Source organism: Parambassis ranga, chromosome 4, assembly GCF_900634625.1.
Source record: "Parambassis ranga chromosome 4, fParRan2.1, whole genome shotgun sequence".
Lineage (NCBI taxonomy): Eukaryota > Metazoa > Chordata > Actinopteri > Ambassidae > Parambassis > Parambassis ranga.
The window spans coordinates 24427614-24454374 of NC_041025.1; the positions used below are offsets into that span (position 1 = coordinate 24427614).

Consider the following 26761-nt stretch of genomic DNA (forward strand, 5'->3'; position numbering starts at 1 on the left):
CACCTCTACAGGACGCTGGCTGCAAAACAAACACTGTCAAATATTCCTCATGCCTGAAGTCTCCCGGGTCATGTGGGGTAGAGTCATTTTTACCCTGAAGACAGAAGAACAGAAAGAGACAGACGGACCTTTGACCCCTCTGAGACGGCGTCTCCGATGTCTCCAGAGACATGAATAAGAGCTTTTCCGTCTGCAGCCTGCAGCTCCTCTCTGGGTTTATCTGTGATCAGTTAACGATGATGACGTTAATCAACACAAAAAGAAAACCAGTCTTTAAAAACTTACATTTACAGTTGTGCACAGAGAAGGGAAGGAAGAGGTGAAGATGTTTTCCAGTGCAGTCCATGGTGCTGTCCTGCAGAGGGCGCTGTGGTCTGCAGCCTCACACACACACACACAGAGGGCTGGATGATCGAGGGGGCGTTTCTTCAGAGGACAATCTACAGACACAAGCTGATTTTCTGCTTCAGACGCTGAAGCCCCGACACAAAGGAGACGTCGCTCTGCTCGTCCCTGCACCCAGACCTCCATCCAGCCCTCCACCCATTCATCCATCCACTCATCCGTCGGTGTGTTTAATCCTCGGTCTGTGTGCAGAGGATGGATCCGCTGTCGCCCTGCAGGATGTTTATTCAGCTGATCTCAGGTAGGACTCCTGCTGCTCACTCATGAGGCCGGTTTTTATTTTTTTTATTTTACTTTTTGTTTTTATTTGAATCATGAAAGTGGTGAAACAGCGTCAGCGCTCAGGTTTACAGCTGTCTGCTCCTCAGCTTGTGGTGAATAACAACATGAGGCGAGCTGAGAGGCTCCTGTGAACGGCTCTGTTAGTCTGCATTGATCATACATTTCTCTAATATCAGTGTATCAGTGGATTGAAGCGTCAGGTGACGCCTGCTGAGGGGTCACGACCCCGGGGGGGGCGTTGTGTTTACTGGCCTCTCAGTTTTCTGTATTTTCTGCTGGTTTTGGATCATGACACTTCGACCTGCAGAACGCTCATTGTTTCCTCAGGGTTCCTAAATCTTTCAGTTTCAGTGGACTTCCTGTAGAACTGTAGAAACATGAAAGAGCTGAACGTGATGATTTGCATATTTGTCTGGACTTTGTTCAGAGGCAGCTGTGACTCTGTCCTGAGCGGCTGCTGAAGGGTTAAAGTGAGCGTTTCCAGGCAGGATTTCAGTGCTCTGGCTCCTTCATGTACGTAGTCTTCTTTGTGCGGGTCTCTGCTGAGTCCTGCTGGGTGAGCAGAACCTGCTCGGACTCTGCCCAGCAGTTTGGATTGTTTCAGTGTCGGCTGCCTCCAGCGTGTGTTTCCCTTTAAGTGGTCGGAAGTCGTGTTAAAGTTCGTGGCCCCTGAACGCACCTCTGACACATTTAAATCCTGACCGGTCAAAGGGCCCCTGTTGGCCCCCGGGCCCCATCAATCAGACAGCTCCTTCCTGAAAACACCAGCTTCAAAGCAGCTGACATGGATCTCATCACCTACCTGAGTTAACGTGATCAGTGAGGCTGATCCGATCAGTGTGACTAAAGAGTTCAAACTCAGTCTGAGGAGTTTCGCCACATTTCCTTGCTTTGGGATTTTATTTGGTTTTTGAAGCTTCAGGACAAAACACAACACACCTGTCTGCTCCCAGCCTGCTAGCATTAGCATTAGCCTCTGGTGACTTCGCCCAGCTGATCATTTGTAATTTGTTATTATAAACTCTCAGTTTATTTGTTTCATTTAGTGGTTTGAACGGACAAATGAATCCTTCATTCTGCGAGGACATCAAACAGCTGATCAATAACCTGACCAGAAACGAACGAACGTGGCCCCCGTGCATCACGTGCTACGCTAACGGAGCGGAGCAGCTGCTGGACTGTTTACTCTGCATTTATTGTTGTTTACATTCTGCACTTGTTGTTGTTTCTCTCCACAGCTGCACTGCTGATGTCATCGTGGTGCGTTCAGGGTCTGCGTGTGGACGTGTCTCCCAGGAACCCTCTTTTCCGGCTGGGGGGGCGCCAGCAGTTGGTGTGCTCTTTTCACGACTGTCCCACGATGCCCAGCGTGTCCTGGTCCCTGCTGGGGGACCGGCCTCTGACCGCCATCGTCAGCACCAACAGGAATAACTCCGTGGTGACCTTTGACCCCGTGCAGATGGAGCACGAGGGGTGGCTGCTGTGCAAAGTCGGCTGTGGAGAGGAGAGCAAACAAGTGAAGACCTCGGTGCAGGTTTACTGTGAGTCCAGAGTCAGATCCAGACCCTCTGAGTTGTCTCACAGAAAGCTAACTGTCCTCTGTCTCTTCCAGCCTTCCCATCAGCCCCTGTCATCACAGGACAGGACCGCCTGAGACTGGGGGCCGAGTCCGTCCTGACCTGTCAGGTGTCTGGCATTTACCCTGCCGAGCGGCTGGACCTCGCCTGGCTCAGGGAGGACACCGTCCTGAAGAGAGTCATGGGAGACTTTGGGTCCAGCACGGTCCAGTCTGATTACAGGTTCACGCCTATGAATGAGGACTCCGGAGAGGACATCAGCTGCAGGGCCACACTGGAGCTGCAGGACCTGCCAGATGAGACCAGAGAGACCACCGTCCCCCTAAACATCCTCTGTGAGTCCTGCAGTCTGAGTCCTGCTGCCCTCCTCACAGACCTGGACCCTGACTCCTCCCCCTCCTCTTCTCTGCAGATGCTCCTGTTGTCACGGCGATATCAGAGTCGGTGGTGGTGATGGCCGGCGCTCCGCTCAATCTCACCTGTTCAGCAACAGGCAACCCTGAGCCGACGCTCACCTGGAGCCTCAGGATGCCGGACGGGCGGTCTGAGCGGCGGGGTCAGGGCGGCCAGCTTCAGTTCACGGCGGTGACGCTTTGGGATGCCGGACAGTACGAGTGTGAGGCAGGAAACAGCGAAGGAACCCAGAGCGCCGCCATCACCGTCACTGTTCACGGTCAGTTAACCTGCTGTTTTGTCTCCGCCCTGTTTACCTGAGCGCCGCTCTGACACACCTGTCTGCCCCTCCCCCACAGCTCTGCCCACCAACACCACCCTGTCAGTGAGTCCAGGTGAAGAGGTGGTGGAGGGTCTGCAGGTGACGTTTACCTGTCACTCATACGGAGCTCCGCCCACCACGCTGGTGCTGAGGAGAGGGAGGAAGCTTCTGAGGACTGACTCCGCCTCCTCGCTGACATTCACCATCCCTTCCTCCAGACTGGAAGACTCCGCCCTCTACGAGTGTGACGCCTCCAACCAATACGGGTCCCAGCTGGTCTCCGCCTCCGTCACCGTCAGAGGTACAGAAGCCTAATCTGAGATTAAAGTGAGATTATAAACTCAGAGGAAGTTTCCATCATGACTGACCAAAAAAAAAACAGATTAAGGTCAAGAACAATATTTCAAACATCAAGATTAAAGAGGAACAACATAATCACAGCTAAAAGAAAATGCTGATTGATCATCAGTCAGCTGTTTCCATGTGAGCTCCTCGATGAGATTATTTATCTCTAATGTGTGATTTAATCATCAAGATATCAAAAGGTTAAAGGTTTCTTAATCTTAATCTTAATCTCAGGACGTCTGAGAAGTGTCTCCACCTCACTGCTCACACTGCAGGGAGGTGTTAGCAGTGAGGGTGGAGACGAGTTCAAGGCCAAAAATCACATCTCACTCAAAACGGCTCAGAAACTTGAGAAATTAAAACCAAACACAGATTTCATTAATTTCACAGCTCAAACAAAACAGAACCAACAGACGAGAATGTTTCCAGGGGACCTCAAACCAGGGCGGACCGAGCTGAGCCAATGATCATTCAAATGCCGATCGATGTTAAATCTAAATAAATAAATCATATTTCAGTCCGTGACAGGAGGCCGGTGGCAGCAGGTCCGTCACTCTTTTGGGTCCCCCTAGAAACAAATTGTTCAGCGTCCCATCCTGCTCTCATCCATGACCCGTCTCCTTAGCTCACCCTCTGCAGGTGGTGCTGAGTCCTCAGGTCTCGGCGGATCGGGGTTCGGCCCTCAGTCTGACCTGCAACGCCTCCGGATGCCTCCACCCTCCGTCCGTCACCTGGAGGAGGACAGACCAGAACCGCACCGTCCTCCAGAGGACACGGCAGCAGGACGGGGTGTCTCTGCTCCACCTGCAGGACCTGGACCTGCAGGATCAGGGAGGGTACAGCTGCGAGGCCGAGTGCGACTCCGTCATCAGGACCAGAGACATCCAGGTCCACGTCTACTGTGAGTCATATAACATCATGTAACACTGGTCCCACACTCTCTAGTTCACAGCTGAGTCTGACGTCTGGTGTAATAAATAAACAGTGAGCAGTAACAGGAAGTGGGCTGTGATGGACCGTTAAACCAAGTGTGCGCCTCTCTTGAAGGATCTTGGAGGACTTCCAGCAGTCTGGACCCTCAGGTTGCACAACAGGGCTCGGACATCCTGTCCCATGATCTCAGTGGTTTAATGGGAAAGAGGAGCAGCTCATAAATCAGATACAGCTGCACATCTCAGAGGCGCCGCCGCTGGAGGTCTCAGTCCCGCTGCTGCTGCAAGAACGGGGTCAAAGGTCGCAGAGCTGAGCTCTGCAGCGGCAACATCCTCATAGAGCTGAAAATACACGCACCTATGCACCGCTTCCTGCTGGAGTCACGTTTTCCAAAACATCATTTCACAATAAAAGCCTGTGCAGAGGTTAGCGCCGTCACAGGCGCCGCTTTCTGTGTGACGTCGACCACGTGGAGCCGCTCTGAGTCCCTGTGGGAGGCTCAGAGCGCCGCCGTGTTGGCAGCATCATCATAGTCTGCTCAAAGACCCGGCCTCACTCCTGTCCTAACATAACTGTGAGTCTTACAAGAAGAACTGATACTCAGTTGTACTGTTCAGAGAATTTGCTGACGGTCTTCTTTAATCTGAGGAGGAGGACAAACTCCTGCGCTCTGACTGTCAGGAAGTGACACAACACTGAAACACTGTGGGAGCCTCCCACACAGAGAGGAGTCAGTGCTTCTGACAGGAACCATCAGATTAAAGGTTTCTTTACTCTCCTTCAGCAGTTTGATCCACTTCATATAAAGAGATCACTCAGAGACTGACAGCAGGAACCTACAAGGCGCCCGTCTGAGAAGCGACCATAAAGACCCTCAGTCGTCCGGAGCAGGTCCAGAGTTCAGAGCCAGGACGCCCTGAGACATTAAAGATGTTTGTTTGCTCCTCCAGGCAGATCCTCAGTTCTGTTTCTGGCGGCCATCTTGAAAGACAACCTCACCTCCTGATTCATCCAAATATGGGCAAAGAGGCACACACCTGTCAATCACACGGGCTGTGCTTATTTCTGCTGTAAGCTCACACAGAAGCTAAAATCTGCAGTTCCTCCGGTGTCCACTTGAGGTCGACAAAACAAAACCGAGTTTTGGAGCCTCATGTGGACACTGGAGGAACTGCAGGCTTTATTTCTTAGTCCCACAGATTCCAGATTTGCAGCTCTGGAAGTTCACATCATCATGGAGGAGGAGCATCAACATCTGACTTCCTGGAATAAAAAAGGCTCCGACTGTAAAGCTGAGTCTGACTGTTGATCCCTGTGTGGTTATTAGAAGGTTCAGAGGTCTTAAACAGGACGCAGAACTTATTAAAGAAGGATTTAGTTCCAGAGGTTCAGGAGTTCAGACCCTGCATCAGCCAAACATAGTTTCAGAATTCATCATCAATAATCTGGTTTTAGTTTCTGATCTGTAAACCTGTTCCTCTGCTTAGTGGTGGTCTAACTGTGTCTTTGCCGTGTTTATTCCAGCATTTCCGTCTGATCCGGTTCTGAAGGATCCAGGTCCCACCATGCTGGGCCAGGAGGTGCTCCTTCATTGTGATGTCATCAACGTCTTCTCAGCCAATCAGCTGAGGATCCGATGGCAGCTGGGGAACACATCGCTGATGTCAGAGTCGTCTGGGTTCTCTGGCTCTTTGAAGAACGTCTCATCGGTTCTTCAGCACCAGGTCCTGGAGGATCAGCAGCTCCTGACCTGCACAGCAGAACTCCTGACTGAGGGCGGAGACGCGTGGAGGACCAGAAGGACCAGCATCCCTCTGCAGGTCCACTGTGAGTGTCTGTCCAAACCAGATTCTGGGTCTGGAAGAGGTGCAGGGTTCATCTGAGTTAGCTAGAGCCACGTTTGACTCAGGTGTTGCTGAGCTTTTGGTTTTGTCTTTTTGTGTCGCAGATGCTCCGAGGACGGCGTCTCTGTCAGTCAGTCCACCTGAGGAGGTGCTGGAGGGTCAGCAGGTGACGTTTACCTGTCATGCAGATGGAGCTCCGCCCCCTGCCCTGATCCTGAGACGCAATGGGAGCGAGCTTCATAGGACAGACCCCGCCTCCTCCTCCTCGCTGACCTTCAGCCTCTCCTCCGCCCTGCTGGAAGACTCCAGCACCTACGAGTGTGAAGCCTCCAACGAGTACGGATCCAAACTGGACTCCAGATCCGTCACTGTCAGAGGTCAGACCTCCATGTTCATAAGAATTTAATTCAAAAAGCAAAGAGCGAGGTGAATTACTGATGAGCTGCTTCTATGAGGACTCATCCTCATAGTTCTGGTTCTGGAGCTCCGTGTCCCTCCAGCCTTCAGTTCTTGTTCTGCTTTTTGTTCTGTGGTATGTTTCTCTGTTATCAGAGGGTCGACCTCCCACTCCTTCACAGCGTGCTGGGACAGAAATAAACTCTGAGTCATGAGTCCGACACGCAGCTAATCAGAACAAACAGCCAACTGTCAAACAGCTCGCGGCTCCATCAGCTCACTTTGAACCTCAGAACTCCTGGATGTCATCAGCTGGGAGGCTGGGGTAGGTGTGACCACGGAGCGGAGGCTGAGGGTCTCCGGTCAGACTCTGATCTGTGGTGTAGGCAAGGCAAGGTTTATTTATACAGCACCACTCATACACAAGGCAGTTCAGAGGGCTTTACATGGGATGAACGGTTTTTCAGACTTAAAGTGACTGTCTGAGCAGAGCGCAGGTGTTCAGGAAGGCTGCTCCACAGGTGAGGGGCAGAACAACCGAATCCTGCTTCACTCTGTGTGGTCCTGACCTGGTCCTGTCCCTGATGATCTCAGGGGTCTGGATGGTTTATAGGGAACCTCTTCATACACGATGGGAGATTCAAGCCGCTTTCTGCATTCTAGAGAAATAAAGAAGCTTTAAACTGGAAACAGGAGACAGGAAGTGACCGGATGATAACGGCCTGTTAGGAGAAGTAATCCAGTCTCACATCCAGTTGTCCAGTATCGGGTGACGATGTGTCAGCCTGACCGCAGGTCAACAGGTTCAGCACAGGCCACTTCACAGCCTGTTACAGAGCGCGGGATCTGATCTGTACTAATGAGCCATCAGCAGCAGGTCTCAGCAGGTCTCAGCGGGTCTCAGCAGGTCTCAGCGGGTCCAGCTTCACTCTTATCTGTGGGCGTCAGTGGTCGTGATGTTGACTGATTATTAGTCACCAGATCCAGCTCCACAGCAGAACATCACAGTCTGACCCACAGAGGCCCGTCAATCACTGTGGTACCGCACTCATCACTTAGTCACACAGGATTAACTCTTTCAGCGCGCTGATCATCTCAGAGAGAGCAGAATGTTCTGTTACTCTGCAGCGGCTGCACTCACAAAATCCACCAGACCCTGTGTGTTCTTCCTCCTGTCACATGATCAGTCAGTGTGCTCTCATTGGTCACTGCTCCTCTGTGTGTGTGTGTGTACAGCTGCAGCTCAGACTCCATGAATGACCTCTGGTGTGGCTTTCTTTCCAGCTCCTCCCAGGAACACCACGGTTCTGGTCCTGCCGTCTGTGGTGGTCCAAGAGGGACAAAATGTCACCGTGTGCTGCAAGACCATCAGCTTCCCGCCATCAGTCGTGATCCTGAAGAAACTGACCAATGGGACGGAGCTTTATTCCCCTAACTGCACTTTCCAATTGGTCAACGTCACAGCCAGAGACTCGGGGCTGTACCAGGTCAACGTGACCAACGAGCTCGGGTACCAGGTCAAAGTCTTCACCATCAGTGTCAGAGGTCAGTCAGGCCGTCCTCCTTAATGTTAACGTCCTTTATAATGAGGATTCAGCTTACTGCTCCTCTTCCTGCAGAGAGAAGCAGCATCTCTCCTCCCGGCATCGGCGTCATCATCGTACCGACGGTCTGCGTGGCCGCCGGGCTGGCAGCTTCAGTTCTGGTCCTGGACTACCTGAGGCGATCCAGGAAGAAGGGCTTCTACCAGCTGCCCCAGTCGGCCCCGCCCTCAGCCTGAGGCTGACGCCGGACTAACGGCTCGTTCAGTCTCTGAAACGTGGCCGCCACTTCTGGACATGTGACCTCAAAGTCCTTCCAAGACTCCCATGTCCCCACATGTTGCTGCCAGTGTTTAAAGTGTGACTGATGTCCCTGAACCCTCTGTAATATATCTGACCGTGTGGCTTTGGCGTGCTGAGACGTGGCATCATGTCCCCCCTCCACTCCACAGGCTGCCGACGTGCAGCTGAGCAGCACGCGGCGGCTTGCTTCCACATCCCTGCCCCCTCTCACCTCTCACAGCCACAACTCCAAAATCTGCCGGCCCTGAATGTGTCACAATGGCTGCCGCTACCTCTCTACATGTCGACACCACCTGGTCCTTATAGTCTACATTTACATGCTAACATCCCCACATGTGGCTCCGACCTGCCAGCCATGTGCTGCTGCTCTCTACTTTTAGCATTTAGCAGTCTGAGGCATGTGGCTAGCTTCTCCTTGTGTGCCGCTGACTCCACCTGTTGGGCTAGCGGCTCCTAGCACATGGTTACCAGCTAGCAGTCTGTGGCTAGCTCTGTACAGTCTGTGGAAACCAGCCGTCGCTTCTCCATCCTAAAATGTGATTTTGTGCTCTCAGCGTCTGGGCGCCACCCTGGAACCGTCCAGCCTGTTGGACTCATTTCAGTAACTGTGAACTTTGACCTTCATTTTAAGCGAACTGTCCCTTTACCGGCTGAGCTGAATAACACTTCACCTCTGACCGGCTGTCTTCCTGTCAGAGACAGACTGACTCTCCCTCCTGGTTCTTGCTGGTGTTCATGATGAAGAGTATCAGACTGTGGATCAGAGGGCGGCCCGGTGGTCCTCGCGGCCTGCTGGAACAGGAAGTGGGACTTCTTTGTTCCTGGGAATTTCCAGGGTCTGAGCAGATTTCTCTTTCACTTCTGTCAGACTCACAGTGTTTACGAGAAGTCTCAGCTGGTTACCGTGGTGACGGCTCAAACTGCAGTCCAGACCTGACAGACTGTTTGTTTTCAGGCTCCAGTGGAAATTCAGTCAGGAGCAAAGTGAAGAATAATCTGTCCTCAGGGTTCATGGCAGGGGACAGAGGACACCGAGGACACCGAGGACCTGAGACAAACACTGCTGAAACAGACAGATTAGAAGTGTTCTGGTGGCTTTTGTCTTCAGGACGCTGCTGATTGGCGCCTCGGCCCGTCGTCATGGAAACGGGTGCGAGGTGTGAAGAGAGGCGTGAATGTGGATCAGACCTCTCAAGCGCTTGGACCGGTTTCAGTTCAGACTCTGCACACAGAGACAGTCTGTTCAGGAGACGCTCTGAGTCTCACAGCATGGTCTCCATCAGCGGGCGAAGACTGTGAGGATCAAAGGTCTGTGGACAGCCCGCTCAGTCTGGAAGGATTCATCAGAGCAAGTCCACATCATCTTTGCCTCACTGTTAACAACTCCATAAATAATCATCATCATTTAAATATAGCTCTGCCCAGGAGTCAGGGGTCAGAGGTCCGAGATGGTCCACACGGAGGACCTTTGCTGCCGTTTGTAAGTGCTGCTTCAGGGTCAGGAAAACACGGGCTCCATCTTCTGTCAGGCAGGAAATACCAGCGGAGCAGGAGATTAAAATGACAAGACGCAGCAGAACAGCGCTCAGGGGCCGGGGGTCACGGAGGCCTGGCAGGACAGCGAACGCCACACGAGTGAAAAACACCAGCTGGAGCAAAAAAGAAACACATTTATCACGAGTTACTTAAACATGTCAGCTGATTCAGCAGAGAGGGAGCCGGGCTCACAGCCTGCAGGGACACAGAGGTCCCCATCAGGTCCGGGCCAGAACAAGCTGGACAGTGTGTCCATGAGTCTGTCCTTCCGGCTCTGCTCTGACAGCGTCATCCAGTCCGTTAACATGCAGGCGTGTTGACAGCAGTGCTAACATGTCTTTGAGTCTTTGAGTCTTTACAGTGGAAATAAAAACAGATATCTGTGTTCAAGTGTTCAGCTTCTCGGTGTAAACAGGTGGTGTCTCAGGGTGTCTCTGCAGTTAAATGGACTCTGTTTGTATCAGCCAGTAAACAGCTGGAAGCAGCTGTAACCATGGTAACTGTACACAGGATGCTGATGATGCTTAATTAAAATGAAACGAAATGACACCGACTCTGAACCTTTGTGTTTATACCGCTCAGAATGTGGCTGTGTGGACATCCACTCGCCATGTCACTCTGACAGGAAACTGTCACAATAAGAGTTCCACTCTTATTGTACTGTCTGTGTGTGTTTGAAGGTGGGGGTTTTTTCAAAATAAACGCCTGTCAAACCTCCCTGTGGTGAGCAGAAAAACAGTGAAAGCTCTGACAACTGAAGCTCCACCTCAGGATGTCACTCTGCACCTCCAGGGTTCACTTCCTCTGCCTGTGAAGCGAGCTGGGCCGCTGGTGTTTAAACCTGGTGTACAGAAGGAGGTGGAGGAAGAGGACGGAGCTGCTGCTGCTGCTGCTGCTGATGGAGCGTCGGCGTCTGCTCCTCCATCCTGATGAGGTCACTCAGGTTTGTAGTTACCTTGGAAACAGAGTCCTCTCATCACTACACATCACACCGACAGTGTTTACAGGTAGGTCAGCTGTCACACGTGACCCTGTGTGTTTCACTTCCTGCATGTGACATGTGACATGTGGCCTGTTTGATCAACACATCCATCGATCTGTGTGAGCTGAGGTGATTGGCTGTGTGTGTAAACCTGCTCAGACTTTGACCCGAGAGAGGCTCCAGACCCACTGACCGAACATCGGCAGCACTGCAGCGCCACCTGCTGCTCACAGCTGACACAGCGCGAGGCTTTTATTCTGAAAAGTCACGTCTTTTAATTATTTCTGTTATTGATAAAACACCGGGTTTATTCAGATTCAATGAGTTTGATCGGACAATGTAAAATTACAATAAGTCAATAATGATGGATGAACTAAATTAATCTGATATTTTAACTGTTTGCTGGGTCTTCCTGAAACTAAATCACCGATTTCATAATTTAACAGTTAAATTATAGTTACAGATTATATAGAATACATATAAATATGAGTCAGTGGTGAGTTTAGTAAGAAGTCGGTTACTTCATTTTTTTAGTACCCTAAGAGCTTTATTGTGAAATCTGTCCAGACCGGAAATTGACGCTTAGCATCCCGTAGCTAACGCACCCGGTGAATGTGTGAGTGTGTGTGTGTCCAGGTGTGAAGATGCTACCTTTATCTGTTAAAGATGACGAGTACAAACCGGCCAAGTTTAACCTGCTGGTGAAACTTTCCGGATGGTTCAGGTAAACTCACCGCTGCTAATGATGCTAACAGCGGCTAACTGAGAGCTGCTAGCCTGATGCTGACCGGCTGCTAGCTTGAACAAATCTGTACCCTGAGAGTTCAGTCTGAATCAAACGTGTCATTTCTCGACCTGTCAGCCGTTAGCGCGTGTTTCTGCTGCTGTGTTGTGTGTGAATGTACTCGTGAGGGGTTAATTTCCCGTGTTTTAGTCCCTGTTTCTGCTCTGAGCTGCTGGCTTGCTGCCTGATGTGTGAATAATGTTTTAATTCCAGGTCGATCCTCGCTGATAAAACCTCCAGGAACCTGTTCTTCTTCCTCTGTCTCAATCTGTCCTTCGCCTTCGTGGAGCTGACGTACGGCATCTGGAGTAACAGGTAAGCTAACACGGTGTTAGCATCAGTGTGTGTGTGTGTTCTGGATGTGCCACGTATGTGTTAGCATTAGCATGAAGCAGCCCAGTGTGTGAGCGTCAGCTGTAAACTGAAAGCAGAAGGGAGGGCGGAAAGTTCACTCCAGAGACTTGATCATGTTTAAACTGACAGAAAATATAAACACTGAACATGACACAACAACCGTGTGTTTATTTATCATCTCTTCCCACCATCGTAACAACTGATGCTGCAGCGTGTTTGCAGCCTGGAGTCAGACCCGTCACTCACTCTGCATCCATTACATTCACTTATGATCCATAACGACACACTGCAGCCGGCCAGCCCGTCACACAGACACTCCTCGGTCTGGTTCTGTTGTGTTGTTTCATGTAGTTTCTGACATGTGGATCATGGTCCCAGCCGGGCTGGATGTCAGGAGCATGCTAGCTGTCCAGCTGTCATCACTGCTCACACTTTATTATAGTGAAACAGGAAGTTAGCTTCAGTTGTTGTTGGCCTCATACAAATGAAGACTGAATGAAGAATGACCTTCAGGAAGAGGGTGGATCAGAAGGAGAGTGGATCAGAAGGAGAGTGGATCAGGAAGAGTGGATCAGAAGGAGAGTGGATCAGAAGGAGAGTGGATCAGGAGAGTGGATCAGGAAGAGTGGATCAGAAGGAGAGTGGATCAGGAAGAGAGTGGATCAGGAGGAGAGTGGATCAGAAGGAGAGTGGATCAGAAGGAGAGTGGATCAGGAAGAGTGGATCAGAAGGAGAGTGGATCAGAAGGAGAGTGGATCAGGAAGAGTGGATCAGAAGGAGAGTGGATCAGGAAGAGAGTGGATCAGGAGTGGATCAGGAGTAGAGTGGATCAGGAGTGGATCAGGAGTGGAGTGGATCAGGAGGAGAGTGGATCAGGAGGAGAGTGGATCAGGAAGAGAGTGGATCGGAGGAGAGTGGATCGGAGGAGAGTGGATCAGGAGGAGAGTGGATCAGGAGGAGAGTGGATCAGGAGGAGAGTGGATCAGGAGGAGAGTGGATCAGGAAGAGAGTGGATCTGGATCAGGAAGAGAGTGGATCAGCAGCTGGACTGGTTAAAGTCAGACGGGTCCGTCGTCCATTATCTGGATCATAACCCCACACCTTCACTATGATCTATGATGTTATGGGCGAGGTGTAATTACATTTTATTATCAGTCTGATGTTCGGTGGCAGAGCTGGAAACAAAACAACCTGAATATGTGACATCAGCATGAATCAAACAGGCTGAGTGCCGTCTGCCGGCTTTAGCAGCGTGTGAGTGACTTGATGTGCTTCCACCGGGCTGTGAAGTGGGTCAGGTGTTGGTTCAGGTTACCAGACACAAAGAACCTGTCCTCTAGAAATGAACCTGATAGAGGCAGCTTTACAGGCAGGTGTGGCCTCTGCAGGGTGTGGATGGGTGAGGTGATCCAGACGCTCTGTTTCAGCTCTGATCTCTGTGACGTCAACACTCATCCCCTGTGTGTGTGTCTGTGTGTGTTCAGTTTAGGTCTGATCTCAGACTCCTTCCACATGTTCTTTGACTGCACCGCCCTGCTGGCAGGTCTGGCAGCTTCTGTCATCTCCAGGTGGAGGTCCAACGACAGCTTCTCCTACGGGTGAGCCGACCCTCCGTCACTCTGAACTCTGTCACTCAGGTCTGACAGGATACTGATCCTCTGTGTGTGTCTGTGTGTGTGTCTCAGTTACGTGAGAGCGGAGGTTCTGGCAGGCTTTGTCAACGGACTCTTCCTCATCTTCACCGCATTCTTCATTTTCTCTGAAGGAGTCGAGGTAGAACACACACACACACTTTGTGTCTTCACCTTTAAACTGGAACAGTGCTCATGTTAGGTCATCACCTCTGTCCGTCTCCCTGTCTGTCCGTCTCTCTGTCCGTCTCCCTGTCTGTCCGTCAGAGAGCTCTGGAGCCTCCTGACGTTCACCACGACCGTCTGCTTCCTGTCTCTGTGGCTGGTCTGCTGGTGAACCTGGTCGGGATCTTTGTGTTTCAACATGGAGGACATGGACACTCACATGGAGAGGGAGGTAAAACCTGCACCCACTGCAGCTCTGTAGAACCACAACAAACTACAGTCAGTAAAACCTCCCTGTGGTTTCTCCGTGGTGCCCTCATGCAGCCTCTGTGGACACCTGGTTGTCTGACGCCTTCCTGTCTGTCCTCAGGTCACGGCCACAGTCACTCGCTGTTTAATGGCAGTTTGAATCATGGACACAGTCACGGAGGACATGGAGGACACGGACACAGTCATAATGAACACGGAGGACATGGACACAGTCATAATGAACACGGAGGACATGGACACAGTCATGATGGACATGGAGGACATGGACACGGTCATGGAGGACACGGTCACAGCCATGAGGAGCCTCACTGTCATGGTGAGTGAGTGTACAGTCTGACGCTCCTGTCAGTCAGAGCTGAGGGTTTAAACTCTGAACATCTGCTGTTATCGTATTATTGTCTTTCAGATGAGCAGTACACGCCGGGAAAAGGCTCCAGCAAACAGATCCTGCAGGGTGAGAAGCGCGCACACACACACACACACACACATATGTAATCTTTGACTGTTTAGGAGGCGGGAAATGTTTTAGCTCATTATTGAAACCTGATCGCTGTGATCATGCTCTGCAGCGATCAGTGACCCTCTGGCTTGTTCATGTTTCTTGAAGACAGTTAAGAACTGATGACGCTGCTGGAGGAGCAGCTGGACGTCTTCTAACAGGTGCAGCTGCTCCACCTGGCCTGAATGACTGAGTCTTCATCAGCAGTAGGGCTGAACGATCTATCGTTTTAGACCGAAAATCGCGATCTCAGACGACGCGATTTTGAGATCGTCAAAGCCACGTTTTTTTGCACTGCTCCTAACTGAATCAGTTTTTGTTTTGTCAAATGCTACGGCTGAAAACGAATAGAAAACGGAGGAACTGGTCCCTAAAACGTACTCCACCTTTATGTTCGGTACTGTTTCTGCCGGCAGCAGCGGTGCGTCTTCTAAGCCTGTGTCTGTGTGTGTGCGTGGCGTGTGTCGCAGTGGAAGGGCCGCGTGTATACGAATGTATTAAATGGTACGAGCACGTACGCGCCCACCTCTCTGAACATTACCAGCTCCTTATATTCAGGGTCGCTGCTGTTGTGCCGTCAGCAGCTCTTCTACACCTGTGTGTGTGTGTCTGTGTGTGTGTGTGTGTGTGTGTGTGTGTGTGTGTGTGTGTGTGTGTGCAGTGGGAGGGCCCCATGTGTACATCAGATGCAGACAGAGGCAGCAGCTAATGACGTCACCAAACAATAACGCAGGCATTTGATGAAGAGGCTCCATGAGGACTCTAGTAAACGGTGGACAGAGCTGACAGCAGCAGCTCCGTTTGTCCTTAGATATGATTCCCATTAAAGTTTGATCATTTGTTCTAAATCACATTGAACTTTAAGAGTTACTTAAGTCTCATACTGTATTTACTGTTTAACCTTAGGAGGCTCACTTCAGTCTGTTTAATGACTGTTGAATAATACTTTACAGAACTACATTAGTCTTCTTTTAACCTATTAGAAATAAAACTTTATTTTGTTCTGTAATTGTTATTTAAATTTTCATGTTTATTGAAACTAATACTGAGTGCACGTGATCAGAGTTTACTTTTAGATCTACTGATAGTTTTTGAGAAGTGACAGAGTAGCTACCTGAAGTCATTTACACAGAAACATGCAAATTAGTGTCAATGTAAAAACAAATCGAGATCGTGATTTTATCATTAAAGAATCCTGAATTTTTGCCATATCGCCCACCCCCAGGTATGATGTAAGTTTCTGTGATCTTTGCAAATGCTCATGTGCACTAAAACTTGATTTGAAAAAAATCATGGATGAAACCAAAATCGCAATATTTGCCAGAAAAATCGCAATTCAATTTATTCTTAAAATCGTTCAGCCCTAATCAGCAGGAAGCTCTTCTCAGTAAACTGAGTTTCCAGCAGTTTGCTGTCCTCTGTGGAGCCACCAGGGGGCGCTCACACACCATGTCACACACATTTCCTGCTGACTTTCTTCTTCTTCCATGAACAGTGTGATAACTGAAGCCTGAGCGTCAGGTTCTGTGGTTATAAGGTTTGACTGAAGAGTCTGTGTGTGTCTGTGTGTCTCTGTGTGTGTGTGTGTCTCTGTCTGTGTGTGTGTGTCTCTGTGTGTGTGTGTCTCTGTCTGTGTGTGTGTGTCTCTGTGTGTGTGTCTGTTGCAGGTGTCCTCCTGCACATCATCGCGGACACCCTGGGCAGCGTCGGTGTGATCATCTCCGCTCTGCTGATGCAGAAGTACGATCTGATGATCGCTGATCCCATCTGCTCCATGCTGATCGCCCTCCTCATCGGAGTCAGGTGACACGCTCTGATCATTGATGCTTTCAGCTGCTCGCTCTGTGTGTGTCTCCACCCTGTTGATTGACAGCTGTAATTACAGCCTGCCCAGGGTGGGCGGGACTTCGAGTGGTCGCTCAGACCGCACTACTTGACAGCTGTGTGTGCAAGAACATGTGTAGAGGGGGCGGGGCCTGCTCCCTCTGTGTGTGTGTCTGTGTGTGTGTCTGTGCGTGTGTCTGTGTGTGTGTCTGTGTGTGTGTCTGTGTGTGTGTGCTGCATTAAGGTGAACAGTAAGGTGATGAACACTTTGTCACCTCAGTGTCTGGAGTTTAGTTTGACCAGAGGAGCCTCTGAAGTCACTAGAAAACTGAACTGAACTCTAGAACCTCCAACCTAAAAGTTCATTATAGAACTACGTCGTAGAACATCCCAGGTCAGAGCCCTGAAAAGAACCACATGTGCCGGCTTTGAAGTTTCCTTAGAAATCAGCCTGGAAAATGTGACTGTAGGTCTGTGAACGCATCACCAGAGGAAGTTAAGCTGGGTAAACACAGGCTGTGATGGATTATCTCTCACAGAAGAATGACCTGAAACCAGCGGCTGCCTGGAAGGAGGGAGATCAATGCTGGACACTTTGGAAAGTGGTCCCACTAATGTTAGGAATGTGCAATTAGCAGTTAATGGGCTACAAGATGCCAAACCGCCGGCATGGACGTGGAAGCGGTCCCAGAGTCCGGTCCCGGCTCACTGGGCTGAGTTCTGAGAAGTGATAAATGGAGTTGATGTGTGCTGATGTGGGCTGATAGGCTGGAAGTGAACACACAGCTGCAGATTTACAGAGTCAGCAGAGCTGTGGTCAGCTGAGAGGCCTTCACACAACCACAGGTATCAGGTTCCTGCAGCTGGAAAGTCCAAGTCACCACAGAGCCCAGCTCCAGACGAAGCAGCCAGCACGTTCCCAGAGTTCAAACTCCTTAAGATTCTCCTTCAAACTGTTTCTGTGTGCTGTCCTGACCTCTGACCTCTGACCTCTGACATGCAGCGTGGTGCCGTTACTGAAGGAGTCCATCGGGATCCTGATGCAGAGAACGCCACCCTCGCTGGACCACGCCCTGCCAGAGTGCTACCAGAGGGTGAGTACAGACCACGCCCATCACACAGCACTGGAGTAACCTCCCTCTCTCTCCTTCATCCTCTCTGTCCTGTCTCCCTCTTCTTCTCCTCTCTCTCTCTTCTTCATCCTCTCTGTCCTGTCTCCCTCTTCTTCTCCTCTCTCTCTCTCCTTCATCCTCTCTGTCCTGTCTCCCTCTTCTTCTCCTCTCTCTCTTCTTCATCCTCTCTGTCCTGTCTCCCTCTTCTTCTCTTTTATCTGGCCTGCCATCAGCAGGAGGGTCCCCCCTTATGAGCCGGGTCCTGTTCAAGGTGTCTTCCTGTTAAAGGGTCAGGCTCTGGGTCTGTAAAGGGCCTAAAGACGATTCTGAGTGTAAAATATGCTGTCTAATTAAACCTGAACTGAACATGGCTTGCGGGACTCTGGAGGCAGCTGATAGGTACAGCAGGCCGGGTGTGCCGCGGCGAGGGTGGCTGTGGGGGCACGAGAACTATCGGTCAGCCTGGTCAGGATTCTGGCGAACCATCAGGCGTCTCAGGACGGGGAATCAGTACTCCACCGACACTGTTTGTTTGTTATCGGACGGTGGAAGGAGGATCTCCTCAGTCCTACCAGCATGCCGTCTGCTGAGGTTGTTCATCACCCAGCCTGGGGTAGTCAAAAAGCAGGGCAGCGGGGGTGGATGAGATCCACTGAGGACTTTAAGTCTCTGGATGTTGTAGGGCTGTCTTAGGTGTTGTGTGTCTGCAACATTGCGTGGCGATCAGGGACAGTGCCTCTGGACCGGGGTGGAGGAGCTCTCTCCATCTTACCTCAGTTTTGTCTGACTGCTTGTTTGTCGTGTTGCCTTCAGGTGCAGCAGCTGCAGGGAGTGTACAACCTGCAGGACCCCCACTTCTGGACCCTGTGCACTGATGTTTACATCGGAACATTGAAGCTGCTGGTCGCCCCTGACGCCGACACCCGCTGGATCCTCAGCCAGACGCACAACATCTTCACACAGGTACCTGAACGCAGCACAGCCCCGCGCAGGAACCCGCTGCAGCGTCCCTGGTGGTCACTGTGATTTCTCTCCACAGGCGGGGGTCCGACAGCTTTACGTCCAGATTGACACGGCTGCCATGTAAAAGGCTCCGCCTCCTCCACACCTGGGACCAATCACACTCAGTCTGCTGCTGCAGGTGACCTCTGACCTCCCCACATCCCTGCAGGACAGACGGGGATGAGGAGAAGGAGGAGGGGGGGCATGCAAAAAAAACTGATAAGCCCCGCCCACCCTTTTTAAAACATGTACCTGTCCTGTACCTGTCGGTGGGCAGCGTGGCCCCCCTCCCTCCCTGCACTTTGTAGACTGGCGCAAAGTATTCTGGGTAAGTGCCTTCATCATGAATCAGAGACAATCTGAGCCCCTCCCACCGCCGCTGACATCACTGCTGGGACCTGCTGATTCAGCCACAGTGAGTGTGATGTCACTGTTTTTTTATTGTGCCAAATCATGTGACCAAACCATGTGACCGGTTGGTGGGTTTTTTTTTAACTGTAATAAATAATTCTGTTTCTCTGAACTATTGATCTCATGTTTATTGATGACATCACATAAAAAAATCATTGGTACTGTCCCTTTAAATGGTGGCTTGGCCCTCGCCATGAGGGGTGTGACTTTAGGAAGAACACTGATCACTTATTGATCCTTAGAATCGGTAGGTCTTAGTCTCAGTCCATCAGGAGGTGTAGGTGGAGCTGTCGATCATGCTCAGGTGTTGCAGCGCGTCCGGTTCTGCGTTCAGTCGCAGCATGTCCACCTCCAGCGGGTGGAGTCGGCCAGTGACCACTAACGAATGTAGAGGACCTCCGAGGTCACATGACACCAGCTGACGTAACGTGCCTGCGCGGATCGCCTGGTCGTCAGAGCCGAGTCTCGCCAAGCCGACGCACACCGTGTCCTCCGTGACGCCTGCAGAGAGAGGCTGGTGTGAGCACGCTGCTGATTGGACGTCCAATCAGAATGATTGATCAGGCCTGTTAGCACACGTGTAGCTGTGATATATAATTACTGTTCAACATGATACATCTGCAAGCTAATAATAATATTTAGTTTTTTTTTAAACTACTTTACATTTTTGAATTTCTGAATTAAAAAATGTAAAGATGGACTTTTTACTAATTTTGCTAATCAGACGAGCAGATGAGGTGACTCACCTAGCTCCTCCCCCTCCTCCCTCCGCCTGGTGATGATCTGAATCAGCTGATCGGCCGCCTGACTGACCGTCATGAAGCGAGGAGGCTCGTAGATTTTCTTCCCTCTGAAATCAATAAGGGACAGTTCACAGCGATGATCTCATGACTCCATGAAGATGACCTGTGTGGCTCCACTTCCTGTTTCTGTGTAAAGTAGTTCCCTGCAGACTTGTGGTGGAGGGATATGTCGGGTTGTGTTGCTTAATGTGTCGGAATAACCACGCTTCAGTCTGCTGCCACTGCACATGCTCACTGAGGTTCACCTCAGAATGTGACATCATCAGACTGGAAGCCATGTGAGCGCGGCAGAGATGGTTCTTACCTCATCATGTTCTCGATGCTCTGCTCTTTGACTTTAATGTCTGTCGATGGAAGCAGAAGAAAGGTTCAGAACAAAACGAACATTCGTGTGTGTGTGAGAGAGACTCTATAGTGGTGTGTGTGTGTGTGTGTGTGTGTGAGAGAGACTCTACAGTGGTGTGTGTGTGTGTGTGCAGAGATGATGGACGACCGTCTGTCTCAGTCTTTATTCTTTTATGCCTTCTAATGAATATTAACCACACACACCGTCCCCAGCAGGTCGTCTACGTCCCGCTGGACTGTTGGTTTATGCTTGGTGGGGGTGGGGGTGGGGGTGGGGGTGGGGTTTCACAGTGTGATTGATGGAGGCATCAGAGAGGGTGAACTGACGCCCGGTGACTCCTGAGGGCACCATCAGCTGTTTACAGACGACCCAGGCTGAAAGTGGCTGTGTGTGTGTCTTTATGTGTGTGTGTGTGTGTGTGTGTGTGCGCGTGTGCGCGCCTCACCCAGCAGACAGAGTGTGTGTGTCTTTATGTGTATGTGTGTGTGTCTTTATGTGTATGTGTGTGTGTCTTTGTGTGTGTGTGTGTGTGTGTGTGTGCCTCACCCAGCAGACAGAATGTGTGTGTCTTTGTGTGTGTGTGTGTGTGTGTTATGCAATTTCCCCATTGTGGGACTAATAAGGGTTTCTTAATCTTAATCTTAATGTGTGTGTGTCTTTATGTGTGTGTGTCTTTGTGTGTGTGTGTGTGTGTGTGTGTGTGCGCCTCACCCAGCAGACAGAGTGTGTGTGTCTTTATGTGTATGTGTCTTTATGTGTGTGTGTCTTTGTGTGTGTGTGTGTGTGTGTGCGCCTCACCCAGCAGACAGAGTGTGTGCAGTCCAGCTGTTCTGTTTTTACAGATCTTGTCGTAGAAGCTCTCTGGTCTCCACGTCTCCGTCCAAAACACAAACGACACCGTTTCCCCGAAGTTATACAGCTGACACACACAGACACACACAGACACACAGACACACACATTTCCATCAGAGGTCAGGGGTCGTTTCATGTGTGTTAATAAAGAGGAAACTGAGACTCTGTGAATCTGTTTCCTGTTTTCATCAGAAGCCCGTGTTGTCGGTCCGGTTCATAGAAACCCTGCAGGTCTGTGATGCTCTGAAAAACTCCTCAATGACATGAAATGACTCGAGGGGACAGAGTCCAGGATTTGTCCACATTTGTCACCTCACCGAGTATTGATTATTTAAGTTTCATTATGTTTAACCCTAACATGGCTGCGGAGCTGGACGGGTTAATGCATAAAGAGAAGCCTGCAGGCGTCCTGAGTGGGCGTCCCTCTGACAGCAGGGGCTGATGGGAGTTACTCCCACTGGAGGGAGCAGTGAGCTTATTTGCATAGCCTGCCCCTCATTAGCATATTAACGACCTCCCAGTGGAGATGCTGCTGTTAGCATTAATGCTAATCTGCGTGTGAGAGGACAGCTGGGTCCTGCTCTCTGATTTGACAGCTCTGTTATTGATGAGCTCGTATCAATGTGGTGCTTTCACTGCCAACAATAACGTGGTTGGTTCACCGTGGCCCCCAGGCGGGGACCTCAGGCCGTCCTGTCAGTGTTTACTGTCACGTTTGTAACGTACCTGCAGACCACAGCAGCCCACGGCGTTCATGATGGAGGCGTTGTGGATGACTTTGTATGGTATCCCAGCATTCACTGCTCTCAGGACCAGGTCACTGTGGGTGGTGGCTCTGCAGGAGGACAAATGGGTCAGTTAGGAACACAGACACTGGACTGTCCCACAGACAGTGAACCAGCCACAGACCCAGCACAGAGCATTGTGTTGTTTTGTGTTGTCCAGATGTGGAGGTGACAGACGGGTGAAGCCTCAGAGTGATGAAGACAAACTGTCCACCACTGTGAGTCTTCACAGGGATAAAAAGCTGCAGCTCCTCCGTCCTGTAATCACACCGACGGTCTGGACGTGGACGGCTCTGTGCGCTGCAGGCGAGCTGCTCGGCACTCTGTCATTAACTCTGGGAGGAATCTGGTGGTTTTGGGGAAAAATGTGGAGGCCGAGCTGCTCCGACACAAACTGTGGTCGGAGCAGCCTCCACCAGCTGACGCAGCAGAACTCAGATCTGTGGGATCAATACAACGTTTCAGTCCTGATACGTGGACCGTGTGACTCACCCAAACGGGTCGCCCACCACCAGGAACGCCACGTCAGTCGCATCTGCGTCCTTCAGGATCTCATCAGCTCCCTGCTCCACCAGGTCTCTGTCTGCCAGGATCAGCTGCTTCCCATAGTACTCCTCCTGACGGAGACAGCACAGCCTGTCTGAGCATCGCTAACATGCTAAGAGCTATCACACTGATGAACACTGAACAGAAGATGCTAACACACAGTCTGATAATACACTGTTGAAATGAGCCACATGCTAAGCTCACTGCTACAGAAGCTAATCTCAGGAATCTGTCGGTGACGTCACAGACACGCTTCATCCATAGTTCGGTACAGCCTGTGTGGAGGAGGAGAGAGGCGGTTGCCATGGAGACAGTGGTTACAGCCTGTACGTCATCCTTCGGGGCCACCGTAGATTTATTTAAATGGTTAAAACATCACATATTGACTCTTTAACTGCAGCACCTTCCCTCTGTGTTCGAGTACATGTGACGTAATGATCGGCTCCTTCTTCCGGGTTCTGTCTGGGCTCTCCGCCCCGGACTCACCAGCGCTTCCTTGCCCACGGTGAGGATGGAGGTGTAGGCCTCCAGGTAAACCCTGGAGCAGCTCTTCACCGCCTGCAGACCCTTCACCGTGATGTCGGCGGCGTCCCCGAGCCCCAGGCCGATCAGGTAGAGCATGGCGCCGGCCCCGCAGTCCGCACGCAGCCGCTGTTCTCTCCGCGGAGCTAAACCTGTGAAGCACAGAGACCTGCAGGCTGTTTTCACGTGTGGACACAGTGTGCGCGCCGGAATACGGCTGCCGTAAAATGTTTACAGTTACGACAGCTGCCGGTCTGTGCTGTCTGGGAGGCGTGACACCAGACTGTGTTTAAAGAAGCGCTGACCACCAGAGCAGCGCTGAGCAGCTGAAACCAGCATGTAGACATGTTCCGGGGCGGCACGGGCCGCTGTGTGGTCCGGCTCACATGACGGAAGTAAAGGTTAAATGAAGAACTGAAAGATGGAGATGTTTAGAAACAGATATGTCACAGTACAGTTCAGAATGCAGCTGCGCCTCATATTTTGATTAGAAGGGGTTAAAATAATGTTGTTTGTAGCGCCCTCTAGGTGAACTGCAGGTGTGTAGACTGGCATGGACAGGAAGTGGGCTGGTTCTGCTTCACACAGAGCAGCTGGGCCCGTGGAGGCTGCAGGACAGCTGCTTCATGTCCAGGCAGTCCCTCCATGATGAGGGTCTGCGTGTCCTCAGGACAACCGGTCCTCAGGACAACTGGTCCTCAGGACAACCGGTCCTCAGGACAACACCGGTCCTCAGGACAACCGGTCCTCAGGTCCTCCTCACACACAGCAGCGTCAGGGTGTCTGTTTACTTTTGGGCTAGGGTCATAAACTGGGTAAACTCTCTCTCCCCCTCTCCCTCTCCCTCCCCTCTCTCTCTGTCTCCCTCTCAGTTGACCGGTCGTCTCCATGGTCGGGTTGTTTAAAGATGATATTCAATAACACTGGAAAGGTTGTTTTTTTTGTTTTTTTTACAATGTGGTGAAAATAAAGTTTTCTAAAACTCAAAGTCTCTCTCCCTCTCTCTCTCTCTCTCTCTCTCATCAGGACTCCTCTCTCTCCTCTCCTCCTCTCCTCTCTCTCTTGCCCTCTCTCTCCCTCCTCTCCTCTCTCTCTTCTCCTCTCTCCCTCTCTCTCTCTCTCTCTCTCTCTCCTCTCTCTCTCTCCCTCTCTCTCTCCCCCTCTCTCTCTCTCTCCCTCTTGCCCTCTCCTCTCTCTCTCTCTCTCTCTCTCTCTCTCCCCTCTCCCTCTCTCTCTCTCTCTCCCCCCCTCTCTCCTTCCTCTCTCTCCCTCTCCCCCTTTCTCTCTTCTCTCTCTCTCTCTCCTCTCTCTCTCTCTCCCCCTCTCTCTCACTCTCTGTGTCTCTCCCCCCCTCTCTCCCGCTCTCTCCCTCTCTCTCTCTCTCTCTCCTCTCTCCTCTCTCTCCCCTCTCCCTCTCTCTCCTCTCTCTCGCTCTCCTCTCCCTCTCTCCTCTCTCTCTCTCTCTCTCTCTCTCCCCTCTCTCTCTCTTGCCCTCTCTCGCTCTCTGCCCCCCCCCCTCTCTCTCTCTTGATTGACCGGTCGTCTCCATGGTGACGGCGGTCGGCAGCGCGGCGTGTGAAAGCAGTCTTGTTGTGAATGAGCTGGTGGGAAAAGCTGCTTCTCTCTCTCTCTCTCCCTCTTCACAGTCTATTTCTCCCTCGTTCACCCGTTGTTGTGGTAAACAAGCCTGCGCACCACGTGACCACCCCCCCCCCTTCAGTCTTTTAACTGGGAACCAGTTAATGACTGGGATGGTTGGTGGGTTACATAATGGGCTCCTCTGCTCCGTGGCAGGCAGAGGAGGAGGGTGGAGGAGGGTGGAGGAGGGTGGAGGGCCTTTTGTTGCCATCTTTCAGGGTTTGTTCGGCTCCAGTCATCCAGAGAATCGATGCTCCGGCTCTGTTAACTGTTTCTGTTCAGCATCAGATCCGGATCAAGACTCTGATCTGGATTCTGATTCCACTCTGTGACAGGAAGAAGGAAAATAAACAGTTAAATCACATTCTGGGGAAATGAAGCTGAAACAACGAGCCTCTGGTGGACACTGGAGGAACTGCAGTTTTTGGTTGTTAAGTCTCAGTTTCATGTTTTAGCTCGGAGGCTGCTGATTGGCTGAGACACAGCTGATTTGTGTTCCTGCTGCACCTGGTATCAGCACATGAGGTTTGTCTGTTCTCTGTTTCAGGTGAGAGTTCATCCTGAGGTCACATGACTGCAGGTATCACAGGTGTGATCGGAGGTCAGGGTGTTCCTGCCGCTCTCAGACAGAAACAGGATTAAACTGATAAAGACTCAGAACGGGATTAAACTGTTTTTATGTTGATGTTTAATCTGACCGGCTGATTACTGCCTCTGCTAACTGACGCTAATGCTAACAGCTGTCCTGTCACTAGCGCTACATGGAAAAGGACAGGCAGGTGTTGACAGTAGACACGGGATTTGTCAGAGGGCCGTTCAGCCAATCAGCACGTTGATCTGGACGAACCTGCAGAAAGATGCGGGTCCAACACTACACACTGATGAACACATCCACAAACCATCACTGTTCCCCGAGTGTCCTCCATAGACATGCTAACTGCTGCTGGTTAGCCTGTAGAGCTGCTCGGCTGCTTGTCGTGTTTCCTCTTTGACCTGATTGGTTGACACACGATGATGACAGCACCTGTACGTTACAAACAGGAAGTCTTCCCGCCACTCTGAGTGTATCTGCTGTTCTCTGTGCTGTGCTGTGTGACAGGACACAGGAGACATGAGGGGACGGTCTGAGCAGGTCTTTGTGTCTGAAGACGTGCTGAAGAGTTCTGCAGGTATCAGCTGATCAGGCGCTCTGAAGGCTCCACCTGCTCCACCTGCTCCATGTTTCACTGTCTGATCCTTTCCTGGAAACTCAATCTTTATGCAACAAGTTACACAACGGTGTGAGGAGGGGGGGCAGGATGAATCAGTGTGAGGGGGCCCTGCTCTCTTTGTGGCTCCCACAGAACCATCTCCAATTACAGGACAAAGGCGGCTCATTCAGGCCCGCAGCTCCAACACTGCAGCTTTGCATGTCTAATGAGCGCTCTGCTGAATGCTAAGAGGACCCCGGGGTGCTGCAGAGGCCTCAGCACCCCCGTCCACCGCCAGCACACAAACGGGTCGCCCCTGTACCCCTCTGCACCGGGACATCCAGGACGGGCCTCCGCTCTCTGAACACACACACCGGACCCAAAGGCTTCCACACAACACGGAGAAGACCGCACCAAATAACGAGCAAAGACCAGGAGGTGGAGCAACAGGTGACGAGATACGGGAGGCTCAGACATGTGGGTCAGAACCAAGTCCAGAACAAGCACAGACCTCAGCCTGGGTACAGGAGGGGGGACATGAGCAAAACAAGCTCTTGAACCGCCAGGAGAAGCCTCAGCTCTCAGTCGTCATGTTTTCTCTTCTTCACAACAGAAACATCCATCAAACCCCCCCCACCCCCACCCCAAACCGCCACCACCACCACCCCCTCCCCCTCTGAGGGCAACCATGGCGAGCCGCCACATTCCTCAACGCCGGGGAAACAACGAATCACATCATAGGAAGTCAGAGAGGAAGAAGCTGGCTAATGCTTTCCTGTTAAACACTAAATACACACACACACACACACACACACAGACACACACAGACACACACACAGACACACACACACTCAGTCTGTCCAAACCATAATTACAGGGTGCAGATGTGCAGCAGTTAAAGTTTCACTGCAACAGAATGTTGAGACCCAACAGAACCAGAACGGAGACCAGGACCAGAAAATGAGAAAAAACAAAGGGTCCACGGTCTAAGAAAGACCTAGAAGAAGACCAGGACCGAGACCAGGGGTTAAGATGTAGACGGAAACAAGATCAGGACCTCAACAAGACAGAGACAGAGACAAACACCAGGACAAAGACCAAGATCCGACCCAGAATGAGAGACTAATGCAAAGGGAACAGACTAGGACGAAGACTAGAAAAACAAAGG

At 51.2% G+C, this 26761-nt stretch overlaps 3 protein-coding genes across 3 annotated transcripts; 2 read left to right on the forward strand and 1 right to left on the reverse strand.

Annotated features, from left to right (window-relative positions):
• The first annotated feature begins 458 nt into the window (after positions 1–458).
• Positions 459–10424, forward strand: vcam1b (vascular cell adhesion molecule 1b). The gene is made up of 10 exons (XM_028404591.1): positions 459–646; positions 1926–2228; positions 2300–2599; positions 2677–2937; positions 3017–3280; positions 3950–4225; positions 5782–6084; positions 6206–6478; positions 7782–8042; positions 8117–10424. Exons 1-10 carry the CDS (start codon positions 601–603, stop codon positions 8275–8277), a joined length of 2448 nt encoding a protein of 815 aa, XP_028260392.1. The 5' UTR covers positions 459–600; the 3' UTR covers positions 8278–10424.
• A 1015-nt stretch (positions 10425–11439) lies between these two features.
• On the forward strand, positions 11440–18954 carry slc30a7 (solute carrier family 30 member 7). The gene is made up of 11 exons (XM_028403694.1): positions 11440–11583; positions 11857–11958; positions 13482–13595; positions 13683–13770; positions 13896–14025; positions 14164–14379; positions 14470–14517; positions 16230–16365; positions 17390–17480; positions 18312–18461; positions 18538–18954. Exons 1-11 carry the CDS (start codon positions 11504–11506, stop codon positions 18583–18585), a joined length of 1203 nt encoding a protein of 400 aa, XP_028259495.1. The 5' UTR covers positions 11440–11503; the 3' UTR covers positions 18586–18954.
• A 67-nt stretch (positions 18955–19021) lies between these two features.
• On the reverse strand, positions 19022–23003 carry dph5 (diphthamide biosynthesis 5). Its single transcript, XM_028404056.1, has 7 exons — positions 22730–23003; positions 22190–22314; positions 21639–21747; positions 20859–20979; positions 20019–20058; positions 19658–19761; positions 19022–19412 (listed from the first exon to the last, which is right to left on the reverse strand). The coding sequence occupies exons 1-7, from the start codon at positions 22862–22864 to the stop codon at positions 19180–19182; spliced, it is 867 nt and encodes a 288-aa protein (XP_028259857.1). The 5' UTR covers positions 22865–23003; the 3' UTR covers positions 19022–19179.
• Positions 23004–26761: the final 3758 nt, after the last annotated feature.

Coding starts and splice junctions, on each gene's coding strand:
- vcam1b (XM_028404591.1), top strand. CDS start 601: ATGGATCCGCTGTCGCCCTGCAGGATGTTTATTCAGCTGATCTCAG. Junction 4,226..5,781: donor CATCCAGGTCCACGTCTACT/GTGAGTCATATA, acceptor TGTTTATTCCAG/CATTTCCGTCTGATCCGGTT. Junction 6,479..7,781: donor CAGATCCGTCACTGTCAGAG/GTCAGACCTCCA, acceptor CTTTCTTTCCAG/CTCCTCCCAGGAACACCACG.
- slc30a7 (XM_028403694.1), top strand. CDS start 11,504: ATGCTACCTTTATCTGTTAAAGATGACGAGTACAAACCGGCCAAGTTT. Junction 11,584..11,856: donor AAACTTTCCGGATGGTTCAG/GTAAACTCACCG, acceptor TTTTAATTCCAG/GTCGATCCTCGCTGATAAAA. Junction 13,771..13,895: donor TTTTCTCTGAAGGAGTCGAG/GTAGAACACACA, acceptor TCTGTCCGTCAG/AGAGCTCTGGAGCCTCCTGA.
- dph5 (XM_028404056.1), bottom strand. CDS start 22,864: ATGCTCTACCTGATCGGCCTGGGGCTCGGGGACGCCGCCGACATCACG. Junction 20,059..20,858: donor GCACACACTCTGTCTGCTGG/GTGAGGCGCACA, acceptor TTCCATCGACAG/ACATTAAAGTCAAAGAGCAG. Junction 19,413..19,657: donor GGAGGAGGGGGAGGAGCTAG/GTGAGTCACCTC, acceptor CTCTCTCTGCAG/GCGTCACGGAGGACACGGTG.